At 50.5% G+C, this 19,672-nt stretch overlaps 6 protein-coding genes across 6 annotated transcripts, besides 1 other annotated feature; all 6 read right to left on the reverse strand.

The window, feature by feature from the left end:
• Window positions 1–19,672: part of a sequence feature (contig 1.38 569..233386(1)) that runs on past both edges of the window.
• Window positions 200–2,269, reverse strand: ANIA_02318 (SH3 domain protein; the record flags this gene model as incomplete). Its single annotated transcript, XM_654830.2, has 4 exons — window positions 1,825–2,269; window positions 1,691–1,774; window positions 1,481–1,640; window positions 200–1,429 (listed from the first exon to the last, which is right to left on the reverse strand). The coding sequence occupies exons 1-4, from the start codon at window positions 1,917–1,919 to the stop codon at window positions 200–202; spliced, it is 1,569 nt and encodes a 522-aa protein (XP_659922.1). The 5' UTR covers window positions 1,920–2,269.
• On the reverse strand, window positions 5,744–6,861 carry ANIA_02319 (uncharacterized protein). The gene has a single exon (XM_654831.2). The coding sequence runs from the start codon at window positions 6,790–6,792 to the stop codon at window positions 5,896–5,898; it is 897 nt and encodes a 298-aa protein (XP_659923.1). The 5' UTR covers window positions 6,793–6,861; the 3' UTR covers window positions 5,744–5,895.
• ANIA_02320 (xenobiotic compound monooxygenase, DszA family) lies at window positions 9,076–10,693 on the reverse strand (the record flags this gene model as incomplete). The annotated part of the gene is made up of 4 exons (XM_654832.1): window positions 9,076–9,982; window positions 10,034–10,281; window positions 10,333–10,521; window positions 10,577–10,693. 4 exons carry the CDS (start codon window positions 10,691–10,693, stop codon window positions 9,076–9,078), a joined length of 1,461 nt encoding a protein of 486 aa, XP_659924.1.
• ANIA_02321 (putative MFS transporter Seo1) lies at window positions 11,271–12,794 on the reverse strand (the record flags this gene model as incomplete). Its single annotated transcript, XM_654833.1, has 3 exons — window positions 11,271–12,238; window positions 12,290–12,574; window positions 12,635–12,794. The coding sequence occupies 3 exons, from the start codon at window positions 12,792–12,794 to the stop codon at window positions 11,271–11,273; spliced, it is 1,413 nt and encodes a 470-aa protein (XP_659925.1).
• ANIA_02322 (uncharacterized protein) lies at window positions 15,149–16,398 on the reverse strand (the record flags this gene model as incomplete). Its single annotated transcript, XM_654834.1, has 2 exons — window positions 15,149–15,678; window positions 15,762–16,398. 2 exons carry the CDS (start codon window positions 16,396–16,398, stop codon window positions 15,149–15,151), a joined length of 1,167 nt encoding a protein of 388 aa, XP_659926.1.
• Window positions 19,228–19,650, reverse strand: ANIA_02323 (uncharacterized protein; the record flags this gene model as incomplete). The annotated part of the gene is made up of 2 exons (XM_654835.1): window positions 19,228–19,280; window positions 19,323–19,650. 2 exons carry the CDS (start codon window positions 19,648–19,650, stop codon window positions 19,228–19,230), a joined length of 381 nt encoding a protein of 126 aa, XP_659927.1.

Below are 19,672 nucleotides of genomic sequence, written 5' to 3' on the forward strand. Positions count from 1 at the left end.
CAGATGAGCCTTGCGTATATAATCGAGCGACGTTGGGTATCGATGGGGTTTGTTGGGGGCTGTGGTGCTGAATCACAAGGTTGCTGGCGTTGAGGGAGGCATAAACCAGGCCTTCCCATGAAGAAACAAAAAAAAATCAAAGGCGTTATCGTCAAGGCATGAAGAAGGACAAGAAGCAGTGCTGCGATCCGGGCATAGATCAATATCTTTCTGCTACTTCATCATCTCCTTGTGCACCATCAATGATCTTTCTCCAGTGTTGTGGGAGACAGACGCAAACCAATGGGAATGCCTTGATCTCGCCTGATGGAGCTGGTGACGTCCTCTGCGAGCGACCCGACACGCCGCTATCACGTTGCTCGCGATGTCTAGCATCGTACTCTTCTGCGCTCTCGGGTACGCGGACACCCGTCGCCCATCCATCATCCCAGATGCCTATCACCTTAATCATCTCGCCGCGTTCTAGGCCAAACTCGTCACCCGCCCGCGGTTGATAAGCCCAGAGCACTGCAACCTTATCACCGGGATGGATGTCGTCCTGCGAGTAATAATCTTGAAAAGAAGATAGCTGCTCCGACTGTCCACTGGTCAGCCCTTCCGGCGAAGAGTACTGTCCTATTGTACCTGAGCGAGGAGAAGTATCACTACCGACGCCAGCCAGAGCCGAATTGCTGGAAAGTGAACCTTGTCGTTTACCAGTTGTCGGTGGAATCTTTTTGTTGATGGCGCCAGGGCTTGCGAAGCCTTCAGAGTCGGAAGAATCACTGTACTTGGCACTACCACCAAGGAAGGCTCCCGAACTGCGAGAGTGTCCTGGAGAAGAGCTTGGGGCCTCACGAAGCGCGGACATTCTGGCGACACGTCCAGGAGCGACACCGAAAGCTTGGTTCCCAGGCTGTTGCATGGGAGATCCTTTTCTTTGCGGGTTCGGTTTGTTTAAAGAGTTATCGTCGGTCGCCTCACGCTTCCGTCGCCAGTAATAGATTAAGCCAAACGCTATGAGAACTGCAAGAATGGCGAACCCAGCCACAGAGCCTATGACAATGCCCGCAATTTGGCCTCCTGATAAGCCGTTATCCGTATCATTTCCCGCATCTGTTCCGGTCGTGTATATGGGAATAAAGGACGTGGTCGGGGTCGGCAGATCTACTCCTTCGCATCGACTTGAAGCGTTCGCATTTACACAACAAGAATCGGTCGAGTTGACGGTGCTGGACGCGCAGAATCCGCATAGACCGATGAGGTTCGATCGGAAGCCGCATTCGTTGGGTTCATTGTCTGCCGCCGATATGCAAGAACCAGTGAGAGAACCGTCAGGGCCAGTGCAGACAGCGAAATCTGAGCGGATCTGGTTTAGATAGTCACTTCGTCTGTCCGGGCAAAGCTCGTCATTAACCACGATCTCCTCCTCGCTTGAAGCCATCAATGCCTGTTGCATAGTTAGCAGTTTGCATGGATGGGAGAAAAAATCAGCACGCACGCAATCTTCGGCACAGAGAGGTCGTGACTGTTCAGCAGACAGATCACAGTCGCTCTCGGAGCTCTGGACTAAACCGCTGCAGATGGCACTTGTGGTATACCGCGCATAGTAATCACTGGCGTTGGAGAGATCGCCCTGGCAGCCCAGGAATACGGAATACCTGCAGCCTGGTTAACTTGCTCCGCCTCCATACCAAGTTCCTAAACGCACTTGCTCTGAATGTATGAGCCCAGTACATAACTGTTAAGGGCAGCATCGAATTCGCTCAAGTTTGTAACGTTTCGCAGAAACGGGCTGGGCGATGGTTAGTACTGGCTTCGCATTGCATTGTTTTACGGACGTACAAATCGGTGTAGAGATTAGAGTTCGTGGAAATTGAAGACGCATTGAAGGCTGGGCATTGCGTTGAGCCTGATAGTGAAATACAGGTGCCGGACATGGTGTTGCTCGTTTGCTCACGGAGCGTATTACTGGGTATTCGTTGGAATGCTCGCAGCTCAATGGTCAACCTCTTAAGCAAATTGGCCGCAGCGCCCGATCATGTTGTATCCTGCCTTAGCACTGATTCGAGTCCTCGTCTTTCTCTGAAAAAAAAAATGCGGCGGTGATCGCGACAAGTTCGAGAGTAACAGGGGGCTCAGTTTCAGAAGCGAAATATCATTGGCGAAAACAGAGGGAAAGAAGGAGAAAACGTCCACTGGCGTGGTGAAGAATTGAAATTGAACGAATGACTGGTCCACAGAGGGCGTTCAGAGGAAGAACCACGCAAGGACACAAAGGGGAAGCGAGATCATCGACGAGAGCCTGGAGAGTCGCTGAACACAAGGGCAGCGCGCTGATCGGGGGAGACTGATCCAAACCCCGTGATTTCCTGGTCGGGCTTACTGGTTTGGGTTGGACAGGAAGTCAGGAGCCCGCGGTCGCTTCCCAAAAACTCTGGCAGAGCCTGAAGCAAGGTGAGTGCCCACAGAAGTCTGAAAAGAATGAATCGATCAAATGAGAGATTTTGAGGCCACACTCAGCAAGGTTGACTCTGGCACTCAAAAGGGGGACGCACGGCTGGGCCTCTGGGAGGTTTGCCAGACTGCAATTAAACCAGCCTCCACAGAACCCACTCGGCGAAGAAGCTAGACTGTTCAGGCAGAACAACAACAAATTTATGCGATCTGGAGTCAGTTACACACCGTTTCAGCAAGGTCCTACTACTTATGCATCCATGAAGCGTTAGAAAAGACCAGGAACAGCGACTGAATCAGCCTTGCTTTCCTCCTGTGGAGCTGCGAGCAACGATTCTTCGGCAGGCAGAAGGCAGACTCGTCAGATCTCAGAACCCTGGCTCAGTGAAATTTGTTCAGACTCTGGAGACCAAGCGGGCCGCGAGAGGAACCCACAGTCCCATCTGTTTTCGATGAACTGTGCGTTTGTGATCTGTTTCTTGAGACCTTCTGCTCGGCAGTGACTAATTGACGTGGCGGACCGCCAGCAAGCGCTTCCGACATATCGCAATTACGAGACGGTGAGCTGATGTATATGCTTCTTCTGGACCGGCGGCGTCTGTCGAGCAATGATATATCGCGAAAGTTTGTCCCAAGTCAAACTTAATCTAGAGGCTGGAATAATTGCATATTGGTCAATCTTCGCCGGTATCTTTGCAAGGGCCGCTGCAAGGTATCGCGTCCTGTGCAAGTCTTGGTCTGGTATTCTTCCACTTGTCATATTTCCGAGTTCAACGCGATTGTTTCAGGATCTGCAGGATGCTTGTTCGCCATGCGGCGGCCGCTGGTCGTATTTTACTTTTGGGAGACCAGGATCTGGGCCTTATCTTCGCGAGTCGACACGGAGTCTGCAGCATGGTCTCCAATTTTGAGTGACTCGGCGGAAACGTCAACTCAGTTGCCTTCCTACCCCTGGATCGTGATTCACGGTCAGTGTCTGTTGAGCGCCGGGTTCTCCAGAGCAATGATTTTGACACTCGTAAGCATAGTTGTCATTCATGGTACCAAATCCACCCTTTCTTGGTATCGCGCTACGGACTATCTAGGCTCCCTGTGCTCGGTTGAAAGTATATATCGAAATATGGTCGGCTTTTCCCTTGGGGATATCCGACGCTCTTTCGTGGACTCTCTTGTTCAATGATGAATCTGGATACTATCATCATCTCTCACGATGAGAGAGGCCTGTGGCCGCGGAAACATCCATTTTTGGTAACCGTGTAGCTCGAAATATATATTTGGGTTATCTCCCGCGACATGAGTAGGTCTGTCCTAAAAATAGACAACCAGCACTTAATTCGCTGATTGAATCGACATCGCCAAGTTACGCAAGCACAATCCTGGTCTACCTAGGGTGTTCAATCGCGACCTGGGCCCGATTAGGCAGGATATGGGTTATTGCGATGGTAACTCCAAGCACATACCCGAGTAATATATTGAAACACAAGATTCCATACAAGCCAAAGGTGCCAGTGTCGAGCAACTACAACAGGCGTTATATGAAGCAGAATTAATCGTGAGGCCCATCCAGACGCTGCCTCGTGTGGCACGTCGACCGTATTACCCGTGCTGCAGGGATATATGGTACCTAAGGTCCATAGTAAATGAATAAGGTATTCGGACAATGTCTGGCTAGACGCTATCCACACTTACGGACGGAAAATACTTGAGAGTCAGAGAGCTCAAATTTTGTACCCCTAGAGAAGCGCTTTACATTGCGTGCTAGAACCCAAGGTTTTGGGAATGTTTAAACTGACTCAGGACTATGGCTCTCTGAACGAAGGTTTGAACTAGCCTAGCATTATAAAAATCAGCCCGATAGGAGGAAGAGCGGACGCAGGCGTTTATTCTGATTGGCTGATCATAACCTAGGGCAAGCGCTAGTACCAAACAGATTTGAGCCCCCGAAGCTAATACTATACTGAACTATATCTGGTGACCACGTTTCGTTGTCCGGAGTTCTGGCTAGTTTTATTGGCTTGAGTATTTAAAATAAACTGAGAGTTATCACCAAGCAGCATGTTAGCTCAGGGGAAGAGCGCCGGGCTCATAACCCGGAGGACCCTGGATCGAAACCAGGACATGCTACAGTTCAATTTCGGAGCTCATCGAGCACTTCTCTTTTTTTGTTCTTCTTTTGTCCTCTTTCCCCTCTCTTATTAGAGCATAGTCTTACATCATCAACCGAGCCAGTAGCTTGTGAAAAACCATCCAGCAACTGCGCTAGGCAGCCGGATAGTCCTTTTTGACAAAGGCGTCTCGGAAAAACACGGATATCTTACGCAGCGCGGTCACGTTACTTTGCTGCCTTTCGTCAAGCGAAGGGTTAAGCGCAGCAACAGCTCAATGTCCGTTCTCGATAGACAACTCTGGGAATTTCCATTTAGCCGAATGTCCGATTTTTTGTAGCTTCAAGGGCCGTAGAGTGAATAACGGTAAGGAATGGCATGTACGGTCATATTCAGCACTGAATAGGTATTTCAGGTAGTTAACAAGTACAACAGAACGTGAATAAATCCAAATATCATAAATGAGGGCATAGCGTCCAGTCGGCCAGAGCCAGCTGGCAATGAGGCAACGGAAAACAAAGTGGTCAAAAATAGGCAAGTTCGTGGCCGACTCGAAGGGCTAATGAGGTCTGCCTAACTTCTTGGTATGCCGGGCAGCTATGGAGTATTTGCACATGGAATACTATGCAGCAAAGGATAGCTAGTGACTCCATATGTAGAGTACACGATCATATTGGCTTAAGTAGAAGGTCGCTCGGTTCTCGTGAAATCGGCTAAACGCTACGCTGCTCATAGATACATCTTGCTCCTGACCCACCGCTGTGGCATGATGATGCTCTTTAAGAGATAAGTAAACATAGGTCATCATTTGTCAATTGGTTCTCTGTCTATATTGCATGTACATTGACCGAACCTGCACTCGCTAAAGCCCGTATCTGTTATGTAGAAATACCTCGCGCGCTATCCAATGGGCAGCAACATAGTCACACTGCGCACCTGTTCTTGAGCGTTCTGAGAACTTCTGGGAAGTTATTTCCAAGAACATGCATTTCAGAGACCTGGCCACTACGGCCAGTCTCTAGGAATATTCTGTTGCTGAACAAAGTTGAGACAAGAAACTAATTGATAGAGCTGGAGAATAAACCCTCGCTTATGATGTTAATTAAAGCTTTACCCTGCTGTGGTATCCAAGATTATGAACAAGAAGATACGGCCATGAGGCTGCCCAACAAGTCACAGAAACGGTTTATGTACATCGTTAATCCCCGCCGCTAATGACTCCGAATTCAACAAAGGAACATCATTGATGGAAGTAGTGGTGGTGGTAATAGTGGTAGAGTGCTCACAGGCGCAACCTTGAGCGAGGCTGAAACGGTGCGAGGCGCAAAGACATACGGCTCATAAGAGAAGCTTCTTAGAGGTTGTTGCCGAGGGTAGCAATAATGCTGCCAACGGAAGAACCGACGCTGGAGAGGCCGAGACCGCCCAGGAGGTGGGCAACGGAGGGGGCGAGCTTGATGAGAAGAGCCTTGCCGTCTGAGCCAACGACAGTAAGGAGCTCGTCAGTGGGGGCACCGGTGTGGTTGACGAGTTCACCGATAGAGCTGGCTTCCTCAACGACCTCACCAATGGGCTCACCCACGGTAGGGAGGTTAAGGCCGGAGACGAGAGAGGCGACCTCAGGGCTCAGCTGGATCAAGAGACGCTGAGCATCGGTACCGGTGACCTCGAGGATGTCCTGGACCTTGGGGATGTTGTCGCCAACGACCATGCCGTCACGCTTGAGGTTCTGGCCGACAGTGGCGACGACAGAGCCGACGGGAACACCGACACCGGGGAGGCCGAGGCCAGAGAGGAGGCCAGTGAGGCTGGGGGCAAGCTGGATAAGGAGATATTCGCCGCCCTCGCCGACAACTGTGAGGAGACCCTCAACGGGACGGCCGAGGTTCTTGACGAGGTCACCGACAGAGCTGGCGCTGGCGACGATGGTGCCGACGGGGGTGCCGACAGCAGGGAGGCCGAGCTGCGCAAGGAGACCGGCAACCTCAGGGCTGAGCTGAATGAGGAGGCGTTTGGCGTTGGGGCCAGTGACCTCAAGGACGTCCTTGACCTGAGAGCCAACGTCATGCAGAAGCTGTCCGCTGGCACCGGTGGTGGCCTTGCTGGCGACGCTGCTGATGGTGGCGCTAGCACTGGCGATGGGGAGGTCAAGAGACTGGGTAACGGTCTCGAGGTCCTGGGTGATCCTGGTGGGAGCAGCCACAACGGAGGCGGCAAGGGCCGCGAGGGCAGTGATGTAGGCAGTCTTCATTGTGATGGAAGTAAATGAGTGTAGATAGTTTGGTAAGGAAAGACTAAAGTTGGAATCGGACAATAGAGAACGACTGGCTGGTTGGAAGGAAGAGAAGAAAGATCGGCCCAGGGAAATTCTGACTTCTTATATGCCGCCGGGAATAGGGATCACCAACATCGAAGCTGTGATGATCACTAATATCCACATCCTAGATGCAAAGGAGCGTTTGGCCCATAGCCAGTTGGCGGGTGAACCCGTATGCTGGGTTGTCATGGGACCGACATCAATAATCCAGGTACGTATGGAGTACGTCTAGGGTGTGGATATGGATATGATACTATTTGTCAATTCCACATGGTGTAAGATGAGTGCTATATGGGATAGGAATCTTGCACGAGATAGCCCGAGTCCATCAGACGAATACTGCTCTTCCTTGCCTGCTCTTCCTTGCCTGCTCTTCCTTGCCTGCTCTTTGACTGCTCGTGCCTGCTTTTCTCTGCATCTTCTTTGCCTCTTCTTTGACGGCGATTATCCGAGCCTCTACGGAATACGCACCGTTGCCCGAACGAAAGCAGACACTAGCAGAAACTCGCAGCCAACGTTGAGCCTGCAGGACAGCATGCGTACCTATTGTGATCAACGTTCTCGTTCTCTTGAGCATCGCCGTCAAACCCTCGAGCTTGAAGCCACCAGTCAGAAACCGTCAAGCGGCAATGTAGATCGGCACCTGAAAAATGGACGAATCATACAATGTATGACGGTCATTAGTTCAGGGTATGTCCCAAGGTACATACGCGGTGGAGCGTACGGTGGGACCTATACGACGGACTTGACGGCGGCGTGTTGGCCGCAATGGATCTATAACTCTTTAAGAGTACTCGGAGTATATTGGAGGTACGCACTAGCAAGACATCTCGTGGATCATTTGCTGGCGAATTTTCCGATAGCTCTCCGTCTGTTGACTCAGAGACATCTAGCTTCGTAGCCGGCCATCGAGTGGATGTCTGGATATCTGGCTGTCCCTGGCTGGGACGACTGGGAGTCTGAGGTGCCTGAGGCATGGGGACCGAACAAGAGTCCGTATAACTCTGACCTCAACTTGCTCCCGATGCCGAGTCTCGGTCTGACGCCGTAACAGGCTGGACACTTTCCGAACCTGTTTTTGGTCCCCACAGAAATGATGAGCCAAGTTAAGCAATACCTCAGCGAAGCGGAAGCTCTGGAGACCAGTGCTGATCGTGCAAATCCGGTCATCCTCATTTAACCATCCTCACCGTACTGTCGGGCAATATCCGCCGCCCATGTAGTAAGCTTGATCATGCAGGGAGCTAGGGTAGCAGCCAGTCTCCAGGTTCCATCGACTCATACCTCGTGAGGACTGACTCTCGGCGGTATGGTGCAATTTTACTGATTCTGCATTCCGGTTATCCACACCCCAGATGAGATGGAGTCCGTAGGCATTGTGGCTGCGGGAGCGCAGCTCGGGCGAGCGGCAGGCACCGCCTTCTCGCAGCCTTGGGCACCGTGAATTTGAGAAAAGCCGTGCCCACGCGGAAATGACCTTCCGAGTTCTTGCTTTTTGTTCCTCTCTATGATCTCATATCATTTAGGACCTCAAGGAGAAAGGGGTTGGAAGCTTTCTTGGTGGTGGAGCTCAGGCACGGTGAGTGGCGAACAGGAAATACTCCGCTGTGCGGGCCCTGCGGACTCAGTTTGGGACAGGCGCTGACGCTGATGCGGATATGCGGATACTTCATACTAAGGCCAGACTCTGATACTAAGGTTTGTTTAGTCTGATAATTTAGTATTGACTATTTGTATTAGTACGCCACTTTGTCAAGATGAGGGCCAATTCACCTATTATTCCCAAGACCCAACTTGCGCGTTAAAATTCCTGACCGTCTCGAGTACTCTATGGGCAATTGAATACCCACTGTCCCTAGCTGTGAGGCACCAAATGGAGGCGTGGATCATCGTCTAGGGTATTTGGGGATTTGGAGTTGATTCGTACTCCTAGGCAGATGTCAAGATCGCAACCACTTGATGACATTGTCTTATACGGCGATCAGGGGAAAACAGCAAGAATACTGTGACGCCAAAACGTCATGGTGTTTGAACATTGCAAATCTGGAGTCGTCATTTCTTTTTGTCTATGTCCACGGTCTATCCCGTGCTCGAGATCAAATAGGCTGAGATCCAATAGGCTTTGTCAAAGGGGAAAGGGATAGAACGGCCCAGGTGTCAACGGTCAATTGCCGATCAGGTACAGAAGACTCGAGCGCGCAATGGCGTAGAGCATATTCAGTCGCCCTCATACGGCGGCTCCTCCTGATACACATCATACTTGTATTGGCTGCCTGGATGATCGGACCTCAGCCCGGCCTGGCCGACCCCATAGACCTTCTCGCGCGCTGTTAAACCCTCCTGCGGCGCTTCAGAGTAGATACCCCGTCGACGAAGCTCTGGTACCAAGAGGTTCACGACATCCTCAAAGGTTCCGGGCGTGGTAACATACGCAATATTGAATCCGTCTAGGTCTGCCTCCCTGACCCAACGTTCCAACTCATCTGCGACCTTTTCGGGTGTTCCTACACTAACTGGTCCCAAGCCGCCAATGGCAGCTTTCTCGGCGACAACCCGAGGAGTCCATCGTGGGACATCTTCACTCGTGGTAGTAAAGCTGTGGAGGGTGCTGGTGACCTTGTGGGCCTCTAGGGAGTCAGCAGCCGTGATATCCTGGTCCAGGGGCAGTCTGGAGACATCAATGCCTGTCCATCCGCTGAACAAGACGAGTCCTCCGATGACTGAGGCATACTTCTTCAGCTCTTCATACTTTGCCTGCGCTTCTTCATCGGTGCGCCCGAGGATCGGGGTAAACGTCGAGAAGAATTTGATCGATTGCGGATCGCGGCCGAGCTCTGCAGCCTGCTTACGGATAGCAGCAATCTTGGGAGCAAGGACGGATGGTGAGTGTGCGGACACAAAGATTCCCTCTGCATGAGTGGCTGCGAAGCTTGATCCTGCCGCTGATGTGCCCGCCTGAAACAGGAACGGTGTACGTTGCGGCGATGGGTCGACAATGTGGCGCGAGTTGACAGAGAAGTACTTGCCCTTGTGGTTTATTTGACGGATCTTGTCAGGGTCGGCGTAGGAATCCGTTTCAGGGTTCGGGGAGACAGCATCCGGAGCCCATGATCCCTCCCAGAGCCTGCCATGGATAAGCGTCAGTCACCAACTTGGAATGCAGGTGATGCCATACTTGTATAGCACGCGAAGGTATTCGTCTGCTTGACGGTACCGCTCGTCGTGCTCAATTGGAGAGTCCAAGCCAATAGCCTTGAAGGCAGCCTTCTTCCATGAAGTGACGATGTTCCAACCGATCCGGCCGTCCGTCATATGATCCAATGTCGAAAATCGTTTTGCGAGGAGGAAAGGAGGCTCAAATGATGTCGACGCAGTGATTGCGAAGGCGAGGTTTTTGGTCACGGCTGCCATTGCAGAGATGGGCTGGACTCATATCAGTCCTGTTTGGCTCAATTTACGGCACAAGTGACATACAATGGTTGGGTCTGTGACGGGCCATTGGGCTGCGCGCCGGATACATTCATCGAGCTTGCCCTCGTAGGTATCATAACCGCCGTAAGTATCGGCCAGGAAGACGGCATTAATACCTCCCCGTTCCAGCAGCTTCGCGAGCTCGATCCAATAGCCAAGCTTTCGCTTCGTGGCTGACTTGTCGGTTGGATTCTGCATTGGTTAGCTGGAAACCCAGTGTATAAGACTGGCTTCTGATGACACTTACCTTCCATTGCCCAGGAGACAAATGTCCCACAGTGGACATATCAAATGCGTTTAGGATGATTTTCTTCCTGCCGTTCAGCTGGCCGAACTGGCCGTCTGCAGCGTTGACATCACCCATCCTGATCAGGAAAATCTGCAATGATTGCTCAGCAATCATCGACTGCCAGACTCGCCCTTTTAAACCCGCAAGCATAGACATGCACAGTATACTCATGCTCTTAGCCCCGCAGAATATCGCCATAGCCTCCCCCCATCGCGCAAGCGTTGCACGGATCGAACCCAGCATTCATATCCATTGTACAAAGATATCTTATCAATTCGCAATCAACCCCGCACGAAGCGCAACCGGAGGATTTTAATGACAGGCTTCTATTTGTTCGCTTTTGTCCATTCTACGGGGCTTTGGAACTTTGGAGGCTAGTGTTAGACGAAGTTGGAGAAGTATTTCACCATGTAGGGCTCTATTGCGTGACAATTGACCTTGAAAGCATGCATGAAATATTGAGCTTGATGAGACTGACTCGGCTGACATCCAAGCGCTCTTTCAAACAATGAATCATCTTAGCGTGCTATTGCGATTGAGCTACTGCTGGCTTCACTCAGTTTTACTCGGCTCGACAGCTGTAACCACCGGGCTGGACTCCGGATCGCGGGATCTGACCGAATCGCTCGCATATGTGGCATCTCTGACCTTTTCACGTTTGCTGAGTGGGGTTAGCTTGCGCTTGTGAACGGAAACGATCGGAGAATACGTACTCCTGGCGTGCAATGAAGTACTTGATGAAATGAGCCAAGGCGATGAGACATATCGCGTTCGCAAGAACAAAAGAATATCCTTTCGTAAAGCGGGGTCCTTCAACCGTCTTGAACACTAGCAGCGGGGTCCAGGCTGTCGTCGACTGTGCAACAGTGTTGAGAATGACCAGTGTTATTGAGCGCTCCACTGGTGAGTAACGTAATTGCTCGTTCACCCAGCCATACAACACGCTGGACATAGACACAGCAGAATACGTCGTGATAAAGGCGAACCAGAGTGCAGACTCAGGGACATTCCAGATGACAAGAATGACCAGTCCGATGATATTCCAAATGTGAGCGAGGGTGATCGCCCACGCAGGTCCCAGGACAAGATCAGACGCGAAACAGATAAAGAGGGTATAGAATATCCCGAGGGCCGGGGATATGGCGCCTAGCTCGTTCAGACGGCTTGTTGAATATCTTTTCAGGCTCTTCAGCCATAACAAATATCCCCCTGCAGAGGTATTTATGCATCCGTTCCAGAAGAAAATGTCGAGGAATAGCAAAGCCCAGAACTTCCAGTTCTTGAGGACATTTGTCAGAGACCGCAGTGTAAACTTTCCCTGGAATGTATGACCTGCACGCGAAAGGCGGATCTTGGATAGTTCGATGTCCTTGTCGTTGATCACCAGCCTATTTGGCTTATCGGGGGTTCCGGGGAGTATAAAGTATCCTAGAATTCCGATGGGGATGGTGATAATTGCACAGATAATGTACATCCACCGCCAGCCTGCTAGGCCGTGAAGGCCTTCGAGTCTCGCTGATGTTCCCGCTTGGATTAGACTCGCCGTAAGGGTACCTAGGGTGAGTCCGACGTAAAAACATCCACCCCGTCGGGCAATCTCATCACCACGGTACCAAGCTCCTTGACATTGTAAGTCAATCCCCAAAATTTCTTTACTTGGATGAAACTCACCGAATATATAATGCATCCCCGGAAAGAAGGCAGCCTCAAACCAACCCACGAAGAAGCGGTAAGCCATCATCTCACCAAAGGACGTTGCTCGGTATTGCAGCAAAGTAAAGACACCCCACATGATATCCAAGAAAGGGATCACCCAAGACATCGGAAACCTGGTGAATAGGTATGCGAATGGTAACTGGCCGACAACCGCACCAACTGTATACATAGTCTGCAGTTCGACAAGCTCATTGCCATGGAGACCTAAGTCTTCTTGAAGACCAGAGACGTATGCATTATCTAAGTAGTCATCTGTTAGTAAAATCCTGCTCTACGTCCGGGCTCGTAGGAATCACATACTGATATTTGCCTGGTCGACATATTTAACCCAGTAAGCTAGAAATGCATACGGGACAATCAAGGCATCGAGCTTCAGGATAAGGCGTCGTTCCTCCTTAGTATCCTGGTCTGCGAACCACTTGATGTGGTACCATTTTCGACGTTCTCGGACGGTAGACATGGTGTTCGTTGTCTAGATGAAGATTCAAGCTGCCCATTGTTTATTTTATATGATGCAGGGCCTGAAAGCTATCAGGTCTCGAAGAGCCTGCAGAACAAAAGATGCCACTTATCGGCTCAATTGCGTGAGACTGGGCATTCGGCCCACGTCTACTCTGTTATCAGCGCTCGTGGCGGCTTTCCCTAGATCATAAATTTGCGGCTCCAGACGTCTTGCGTCAATTGAGCGCGGCAGTATGATTGGGCGAATTCTGAGCTGGAAGCGAAACCTTCGACGCGCAGATGCATACCCGTGGCCAAGGATCGTGTCAGGAGGTGGAGGTAAGGCGTGCTCGTTGCCTTAGTGTTTTTGCAGTGTAGTAAATTCACGAGCCTTGGCCTTGAAGGACGCTTCAAACCAGTTGTTATTTGATGTGGAAATTAGCTCTGTTAGTGTAGGTATCCGAGATAATCTCGCAGTCAACGAAACTGAGGTGGATGCCCACCTTGACCCATGGTGACAAAAATTACCAGTGGCCCATGCCAACTTGTGGCAATGACCTTGAGGTCGAGGGGAAAGCCTAGATACTGGCAAGCAATCGTCGAAAGATGTGAGTTGAAGGTTATGTGAAATGGTGTGTGTGGACTGCCAGCGGACTCCATCCGTTCCCTCGACGGTTCCCACCGAAGCTGGGTTACTCTTCCGCGAGTGCTCAGTGAGTTATTTCCGTACCTTCATCCGACTGAGAAACCCTTGACTGTCCACTAAGTTGCCCAGTCCCTTTTCTGTACAGCGGATTTCTTTGGTCTTCTTTGCTAAGCTGCCGTGATGCTTCCAAGATACCTGTCCCTGGCTGGCTACGCAGCTCGGTGCATTGCATCGCAACTCTGACAGGGTGCTTTGTAGGACTAGAAGGCGAACTTCTGCACGTGGTCATATTTGCATTGGGGCGAGGATGCCGAAGTATCTATCGTATGCGACAAATTAGTGGTGTTGAGGCAACTCGGACTGTACAGGGAAGAAGAGAGTCAGCTTTGTTCTTAATAAACTGGAGATATTGCGACTCACGTCTAAAAGTGTTCAATATTGGAGATATCTGTTGTGTCCACCGAGTTTCTAGCGCGGATCGGTTGAAGTGACCAGAAGGCGTGGCAGTTGCTCTTAGAGAGATATATGCCCGCTCGCCGACGGTGCTGTTCATGAAGGTTGGGAAAGGCTGTAGCTAGCTGGGCATGGTGGCTGCTGATGAGCCCATTTGGTTCTGCGATTGCCGACATGTCATAGTTGACAACTGCTCAATTCTCCATGTAAATTCGAGAACTGCGCAAGGTCACGGAGCACTTTATACTGCCATCAAGCTAGATAGAACTGGAGAACGGCTTGGATGTCCAGTTTTTCGCAGGTTCGGAACGTTTCTTATAGCAGAAAGGATGTTGCTACTGTACGGAGAAGAAACACCCGCTATTCTCAGAAAAGTTGCCTTAGGATGGACTTATTGCTTATGACGGCTGGCACTGATGAGGTTGGATGCAGAGTTGTTGAAAGAGTTCAAGCCTCAGGTACTTAGAACTACCGGGACCACCTTGCAGCCTTAAGAGCCAACACATCCGACTCCGACTCCCGCAGCCATATAACTTGCTTCATAAGACCTCTGTGAGTTACGGCTTCAGCTCTGCGGTTGAACATATATCTAACTCCAAGCATAAAAGCTAATTACACTGAGAACATCTTCCACGATATCACGATATCACAATATCACGAAATCAGCAACTGGCTCCCTGTACTGAGAATCACAACACCCATGCCGTCAAGACAGACGATCCATCGAGGCCATCGACGAACAGTCCCTTGAGATTATGGCGCAATTGCGACGCCGATCACAAGTTGCTTCTTGTCCGCCGCATCAACGCATGACTACATGCAGCTGCGTTTGCAACTTTTCATATACTGCTCTCTAGGGCTACCGGATTGTCATGAACATAGACGCATCTATACGCGGCTAGGTATATTGAAGAGAGGAAAAGGAATTCGAAGTCATGGGGATCAGGAGAATCGATGGTAAGTAAGTTGTAGATAAGTTACTCTGTGATTGGAGATGATTAGAGATCGGGAAACTCCGCTGGTCGACAAGTTGAATTAACGAAGGAATGCCGTAGCTGGGACATAATGCTTAACTCGAGCTGCGGACTAGAGTCTACCGTCTATTCCTTGAGCAGTTTTACATGGAGGATAAATCTTCGAGTGGGCACTGCTCTTTTTATGCGTTGCTGTCTACGTCCTTCTCCTCGAGCAACAAAAAGATCACCTTATTATCAAACCTATTATAGCTAGCCTTCTCCGACTCAGGCAAATTGATGTCATTAGTTGTACCTGTACTACCGATAAACCCAAACCCTATCATCCAATAGATCCAGCGCATGCTGTCTCCCACTCGCTTCCATCTTTAGTCCCGCATGCAGCGCATCCAACATCTCCTCCGCATTTGCCCTCGCTCCTTCCAACAACACTCTCACACGTTCAACTTCCGGCTGGTACGGCCCTAGCGGGAGCATATCCCTCGGCAAATCTCCCCACTCCAGCCAGACGGGTACCCTGTACGTCTTGATCACGCGGCTGAGTTGACTCCATGCTGAGGAGGGATTCAGTAGCACGCTGATAAGTGAGAGCTCTGTGAAGCCCCGGAGGGAAAGCATGGGTTTCTGCCCGCCTGACATGGAGGGTATCTGGGACATGAAGCGGGAGAGGGTGGCACGTTGGGAGAAGGGGAGGTGGGAGAGAGGGTTTAAGGAAGATGTTGAATGTGGGGTGCGTGGGCGCAGGGTGAAGTCGACCGAGTACGCTGTGAAGTGGTCGGCTAGTTCGCGGTCTGCGATGTCAGTGCCCGATTTTGCGTTGCTGATTTTCCCTGCCAGGATCAATATGAGTAAATGGTTAGAGGGCGGTGCATTGAAGCTGGATTCGAAGTAAAAGGGGGGTGATTTGACTGACATATGTTGTAATTTGGCGGAGCTCCGCAGGCTTCGATGTACCGGGAGTATGCCTCTGGACTGAGAAAGCCGGTGTGTTGAGGATCCAGATGCTGGAAAAGCTCTTCCATCATCCTGGTAAAGGATGGGGAGGGCTTCATCTCGTCGGTAAGGAGGGATGTCCAACCCCGAGTTGCGGGCAGGGGCAGTTCTGAGTACTCAGGTGGATCTTGATCAGGAAGCTGTTGCTGCTCTGGATCCACCATTCTCGGCGGCAAGGATGTGGGCGGCCGTCTCTCCGAGTCTTCAACCACGCTCCTGATCTCCTTTTCCGACTTCGTCGGGCGAGGAGGCATCTGCGGCGGCACATCGCTGGGTGTGTCTGTTGGGACAGGCCGTCTGCGCGGGGGCCCATACGCACTGAGAGATCTGCTCACCAACTGTATTCGCGGTGGAGGCGGCGGAGGTACCGGAAGGAAGCCGCTCTGTATGTGCATGGATATTGAATGAGACTTATCATCTTGGTGTTGCGAGGGATATATCCCTGCGACGTAGCAGTTGGCGCAGAGAGTCATCCGCGGTGTACAGGAGGCGCATGACAAACGCGGCTTCATGGACTGGATGGGCTCATTACAGGAGGTGCATTTGTATAGAGACATTGTGACCGGATCTGGGGGAGTACGCCGCGCTGCGAGCTACAGTGCTGAGAGAACTCAGCTTGGGATGTTATATGAGCAGATGGGTCGGCTAAAAAAGCCATATTGGGATGGCTGCGGGGTTTCTTTGGTGCTGACATGACAAGACAGGCCTTGAACACTCTCGTACAAGGCTGATTATCTGTAATCAGTAATAGTACGCGGTTTCGTGTCGTTATAGAGTATTTCCAATGAGGCTGAAGACGCGATGCATAGTTAGCACGAGGTATTGACCTTGACTCTGAAAGGTCGGATCCAAAATAACTTACAGAACACCACCAAATCAATCGTAAAGCATACTTCAGGGAATATCAATATCTTCAGGTTAGTCAAGCGGAGATATGGTTGGATTGAATGCGTTTGTTGTACGTCCTAGTATGATCGTAAATCATAGCCTAGATGAATGTGTTAACGCTGCGACGGTGACAAGGAACACAGAGGCGCCGGTTTAGCGAGTTTGCCCAGCGTCTGACTTTCAGTACTTACATAATTCATTCAGCAGCATGTGCCGATATATTTGATTGGGATGCAGTATCCGGCCAGTATTCATCTTGAACCGATGGGACTCAGTCCAACATTCAGCATTCAAGCTTATTTATCTAAATGGCATCTAGCACTCCGATGATGAGCTATTCAGATAGCTGGTTTTATCGCCACAGAATGGATCACAAACCTCTTTCCTCACTTGATGGACCGGCTGCCTCCCTTCAGACTAGGACAAAAGAGTACTCGACCTATGCCCACGGATGCTCCAGGTGGTCTATTAGTTGTCGTAGACGATGAGCTTGTGGTCGATCTCCTTTCCGAGATGGATATATTGGGGAAGGTGCTACGTATCAGTTTTTGTGAGAAATTCTTTTCACCGGCTAATCTAGAACGCAGAGACGCCGACTAACGTATTTGTCGTTGGGTATGAAATGGAAATCTGGTCGCTTAATGTCTGATAGACGACATGACAATCTATGTGAAGATAGAATCGACAGGCAAGGCAGAGTTCCGAGACCAAGAACGGGGAGAATATTCATCACTAGCGACCTCTTTCATGGCATGCATATTCAGAAACCAGCAGTCGAAGCATGGCCTACGAAACTCATATTTACGCCCATCACGAAACACTCACCTTGGTTGAAATATCTGGGCCGGCATAGAGACTAACCCTAAATCTCCACCTAAATCTTCGATATGGGCAGTTTGGGAAACTTGACTTTGAAATTTTTTTCTTCCACAGAATATCAAGTGCCTTGACCAAACATACATTTGATGAGGAGGTTGTTGCTCATATGGACGACTCAGTGACTGGTTTGATATCCGGAGAACTGGGATCATGGGGGAATCTTGGGGGTGGACAATGGCGATGCCCGTCAGATAATCCTGACGGATTGACCGGAGCTAACGTCTCTGAACCGAAATTTGTCAAATCTTTATCAAATGCTAGAAGAGCTCAATGTGCTCAACCGGACCAGCTCCAGCGAGAGGGTTGGTGTTGAGATCGCCCACTCTATGCGTGGAAGGTTCAGGAAGACACTACCCTTCAGGTACAGAAAGTAGAGTGAAGGCAGTCTTCCCTGGGAGCAGATAATGTGCAGATCATTGCCAATATCCTGATTCTTCCTGCATCATATTGCATCAATGGAAACACGCGGCCCTGAAGAGGCCAAAGCTCGAATCCGAAGACAGGCGGCAAACGGGAGTGATGCATACAATAGCTGTTACCGGAAGACTTTCAGAGTGAGCATGACGGCTCTTTCAATTATTCTCGTCACCTCGGTTGTTTTAGAGTCTTCAACGTTTGTGATAGCCGAGTCGCAGAAAAGTACTCATTGTATGGGCTATATACTCTTCAGTCTATGACTGACAGTCTGAAGAAAGAAAGAACACCAAAATGCTAGCTCTCGCTAAGATTCTCCACGGTTCTAAACTATCTGATTTCCATATTCTCCATTGCCTGGGTTTCCTTCTGCTGAGCGACCTGACTGTCTCGAGATCGTGAGCTCTTCCAAACGTCAAATCCGCGAATCACCTCCCAGACCATCCATTACTGGTAACGCTTGCCTCTATCATTCGGAGCAGCAAAGTGATATGGTGCTCTTCGAGGACAACTCCTCACAGCGGCTGGGATCTGCGAAAATGTCTGGTACCTGACCACGCATGGCCGGCTGTGCAAAGTTTACCATTCCTCCATTAATGACGTACTCATCCAGCGAAGTGGTAGCCGCAATACACAAACAACGAGCTTTTCCTGATTGGCTTGAGCACAGCAGCCCACATGGGGAGATCTGGTACTTGGACTTTTGACTTCTATCAGGCGGACTGCCGAGTACCGCCATCCCAGATGCCAGGGAATACTTGGTTCCAAGTCAAGTACGATTACTACAGCATTGGGATTGTCTTTTTACAAATTGGATCTTGGAAACCATCAGCACCTTCGTCAACGGCCTCGAAGTTTCAGCGTTCACAAGTTTGCGAGTCCGCTTGTCTCTAGGTGCGTACTGAGAATGGGGTCTAGGATCGGGCGGTCTCCCTATGAATGCTGTGGCTGCATTCTCACGGCATGTTCAACGGCTGTTCCAAGTCAGCAGAGTCTGGAGATTTCCCTGTGGAGTATTATTGGAGCGTTGCGCATTTGATCTGTGATCGATACTGAGGCTCTTGAGCGAGAAGGGTAGATATGCAGGTAGAGTTGATTTCATAAAGAGAGAGAATTACTTGCTTTCCGGGTTCCTCACGGGCTAAGAATTTTTTTGGTCACTTCTACATCTGCAGAGATGTTGCTTTCAGCAGCTTCGGCTTCCATTATCCGGGCGACCCGGAATCATCGCCGATTTGCAGCTCGAGGATCCACCAACCTTTTATCATCAGGTACACTAGACCCAGCATCAAAAAAATACCCGCCGTCCTATGTTTTACCGACGCCCGCAGGAGAAATGCCAGCACTGCCAGTACCAGAACGCAAAGACCATGGCAAAGACGCCCTGAGCCACAACCTTCCGCCTGGGACTGCCGTACTTCCACACAATAACCCCAAAAGCCAGATGCATGTACGCGCTCATCAGAATTCAACGTAGTCATCGCCTGGTACTGACGCGTGTGGTGCAGTGTGAGCAAGTTCAGTCCATGTCCAAGCTCATAGATTGTCTTGAAGTACACGAAAGGTGATACGGTTTGTGTTTTGCCTTCCCCGCCGTCTTCTGTGGGCAACCCCAGCTCTTCATACATATTGGCCAGTTGAAGGAAGTGC

Source organism: Aspergillus nidulans, chromosome VII (genome assembly GCF_000011425.1).
Source record: "Aspergillus nidulans FGSC A4 chromosome VII".
Classification (NCBI taxonomy): domain Eukaryota; kingdom Fungi; phylum Ascomycota; class Eurotiomycetes; order Eurotiales; family Aspergillaceae; genus Aspergillus; species Aspergillus nidulans.

Excerpts from the sequence above, each read along its gene's own strand:
- ANIA_02319 (XM_654831.2), bottom strand. The coding sequence starts at position 6,792 with ATGAAGACTGCCTACATCACTGCCCTCGCGGCCCTTGCCGCCTCCGTT.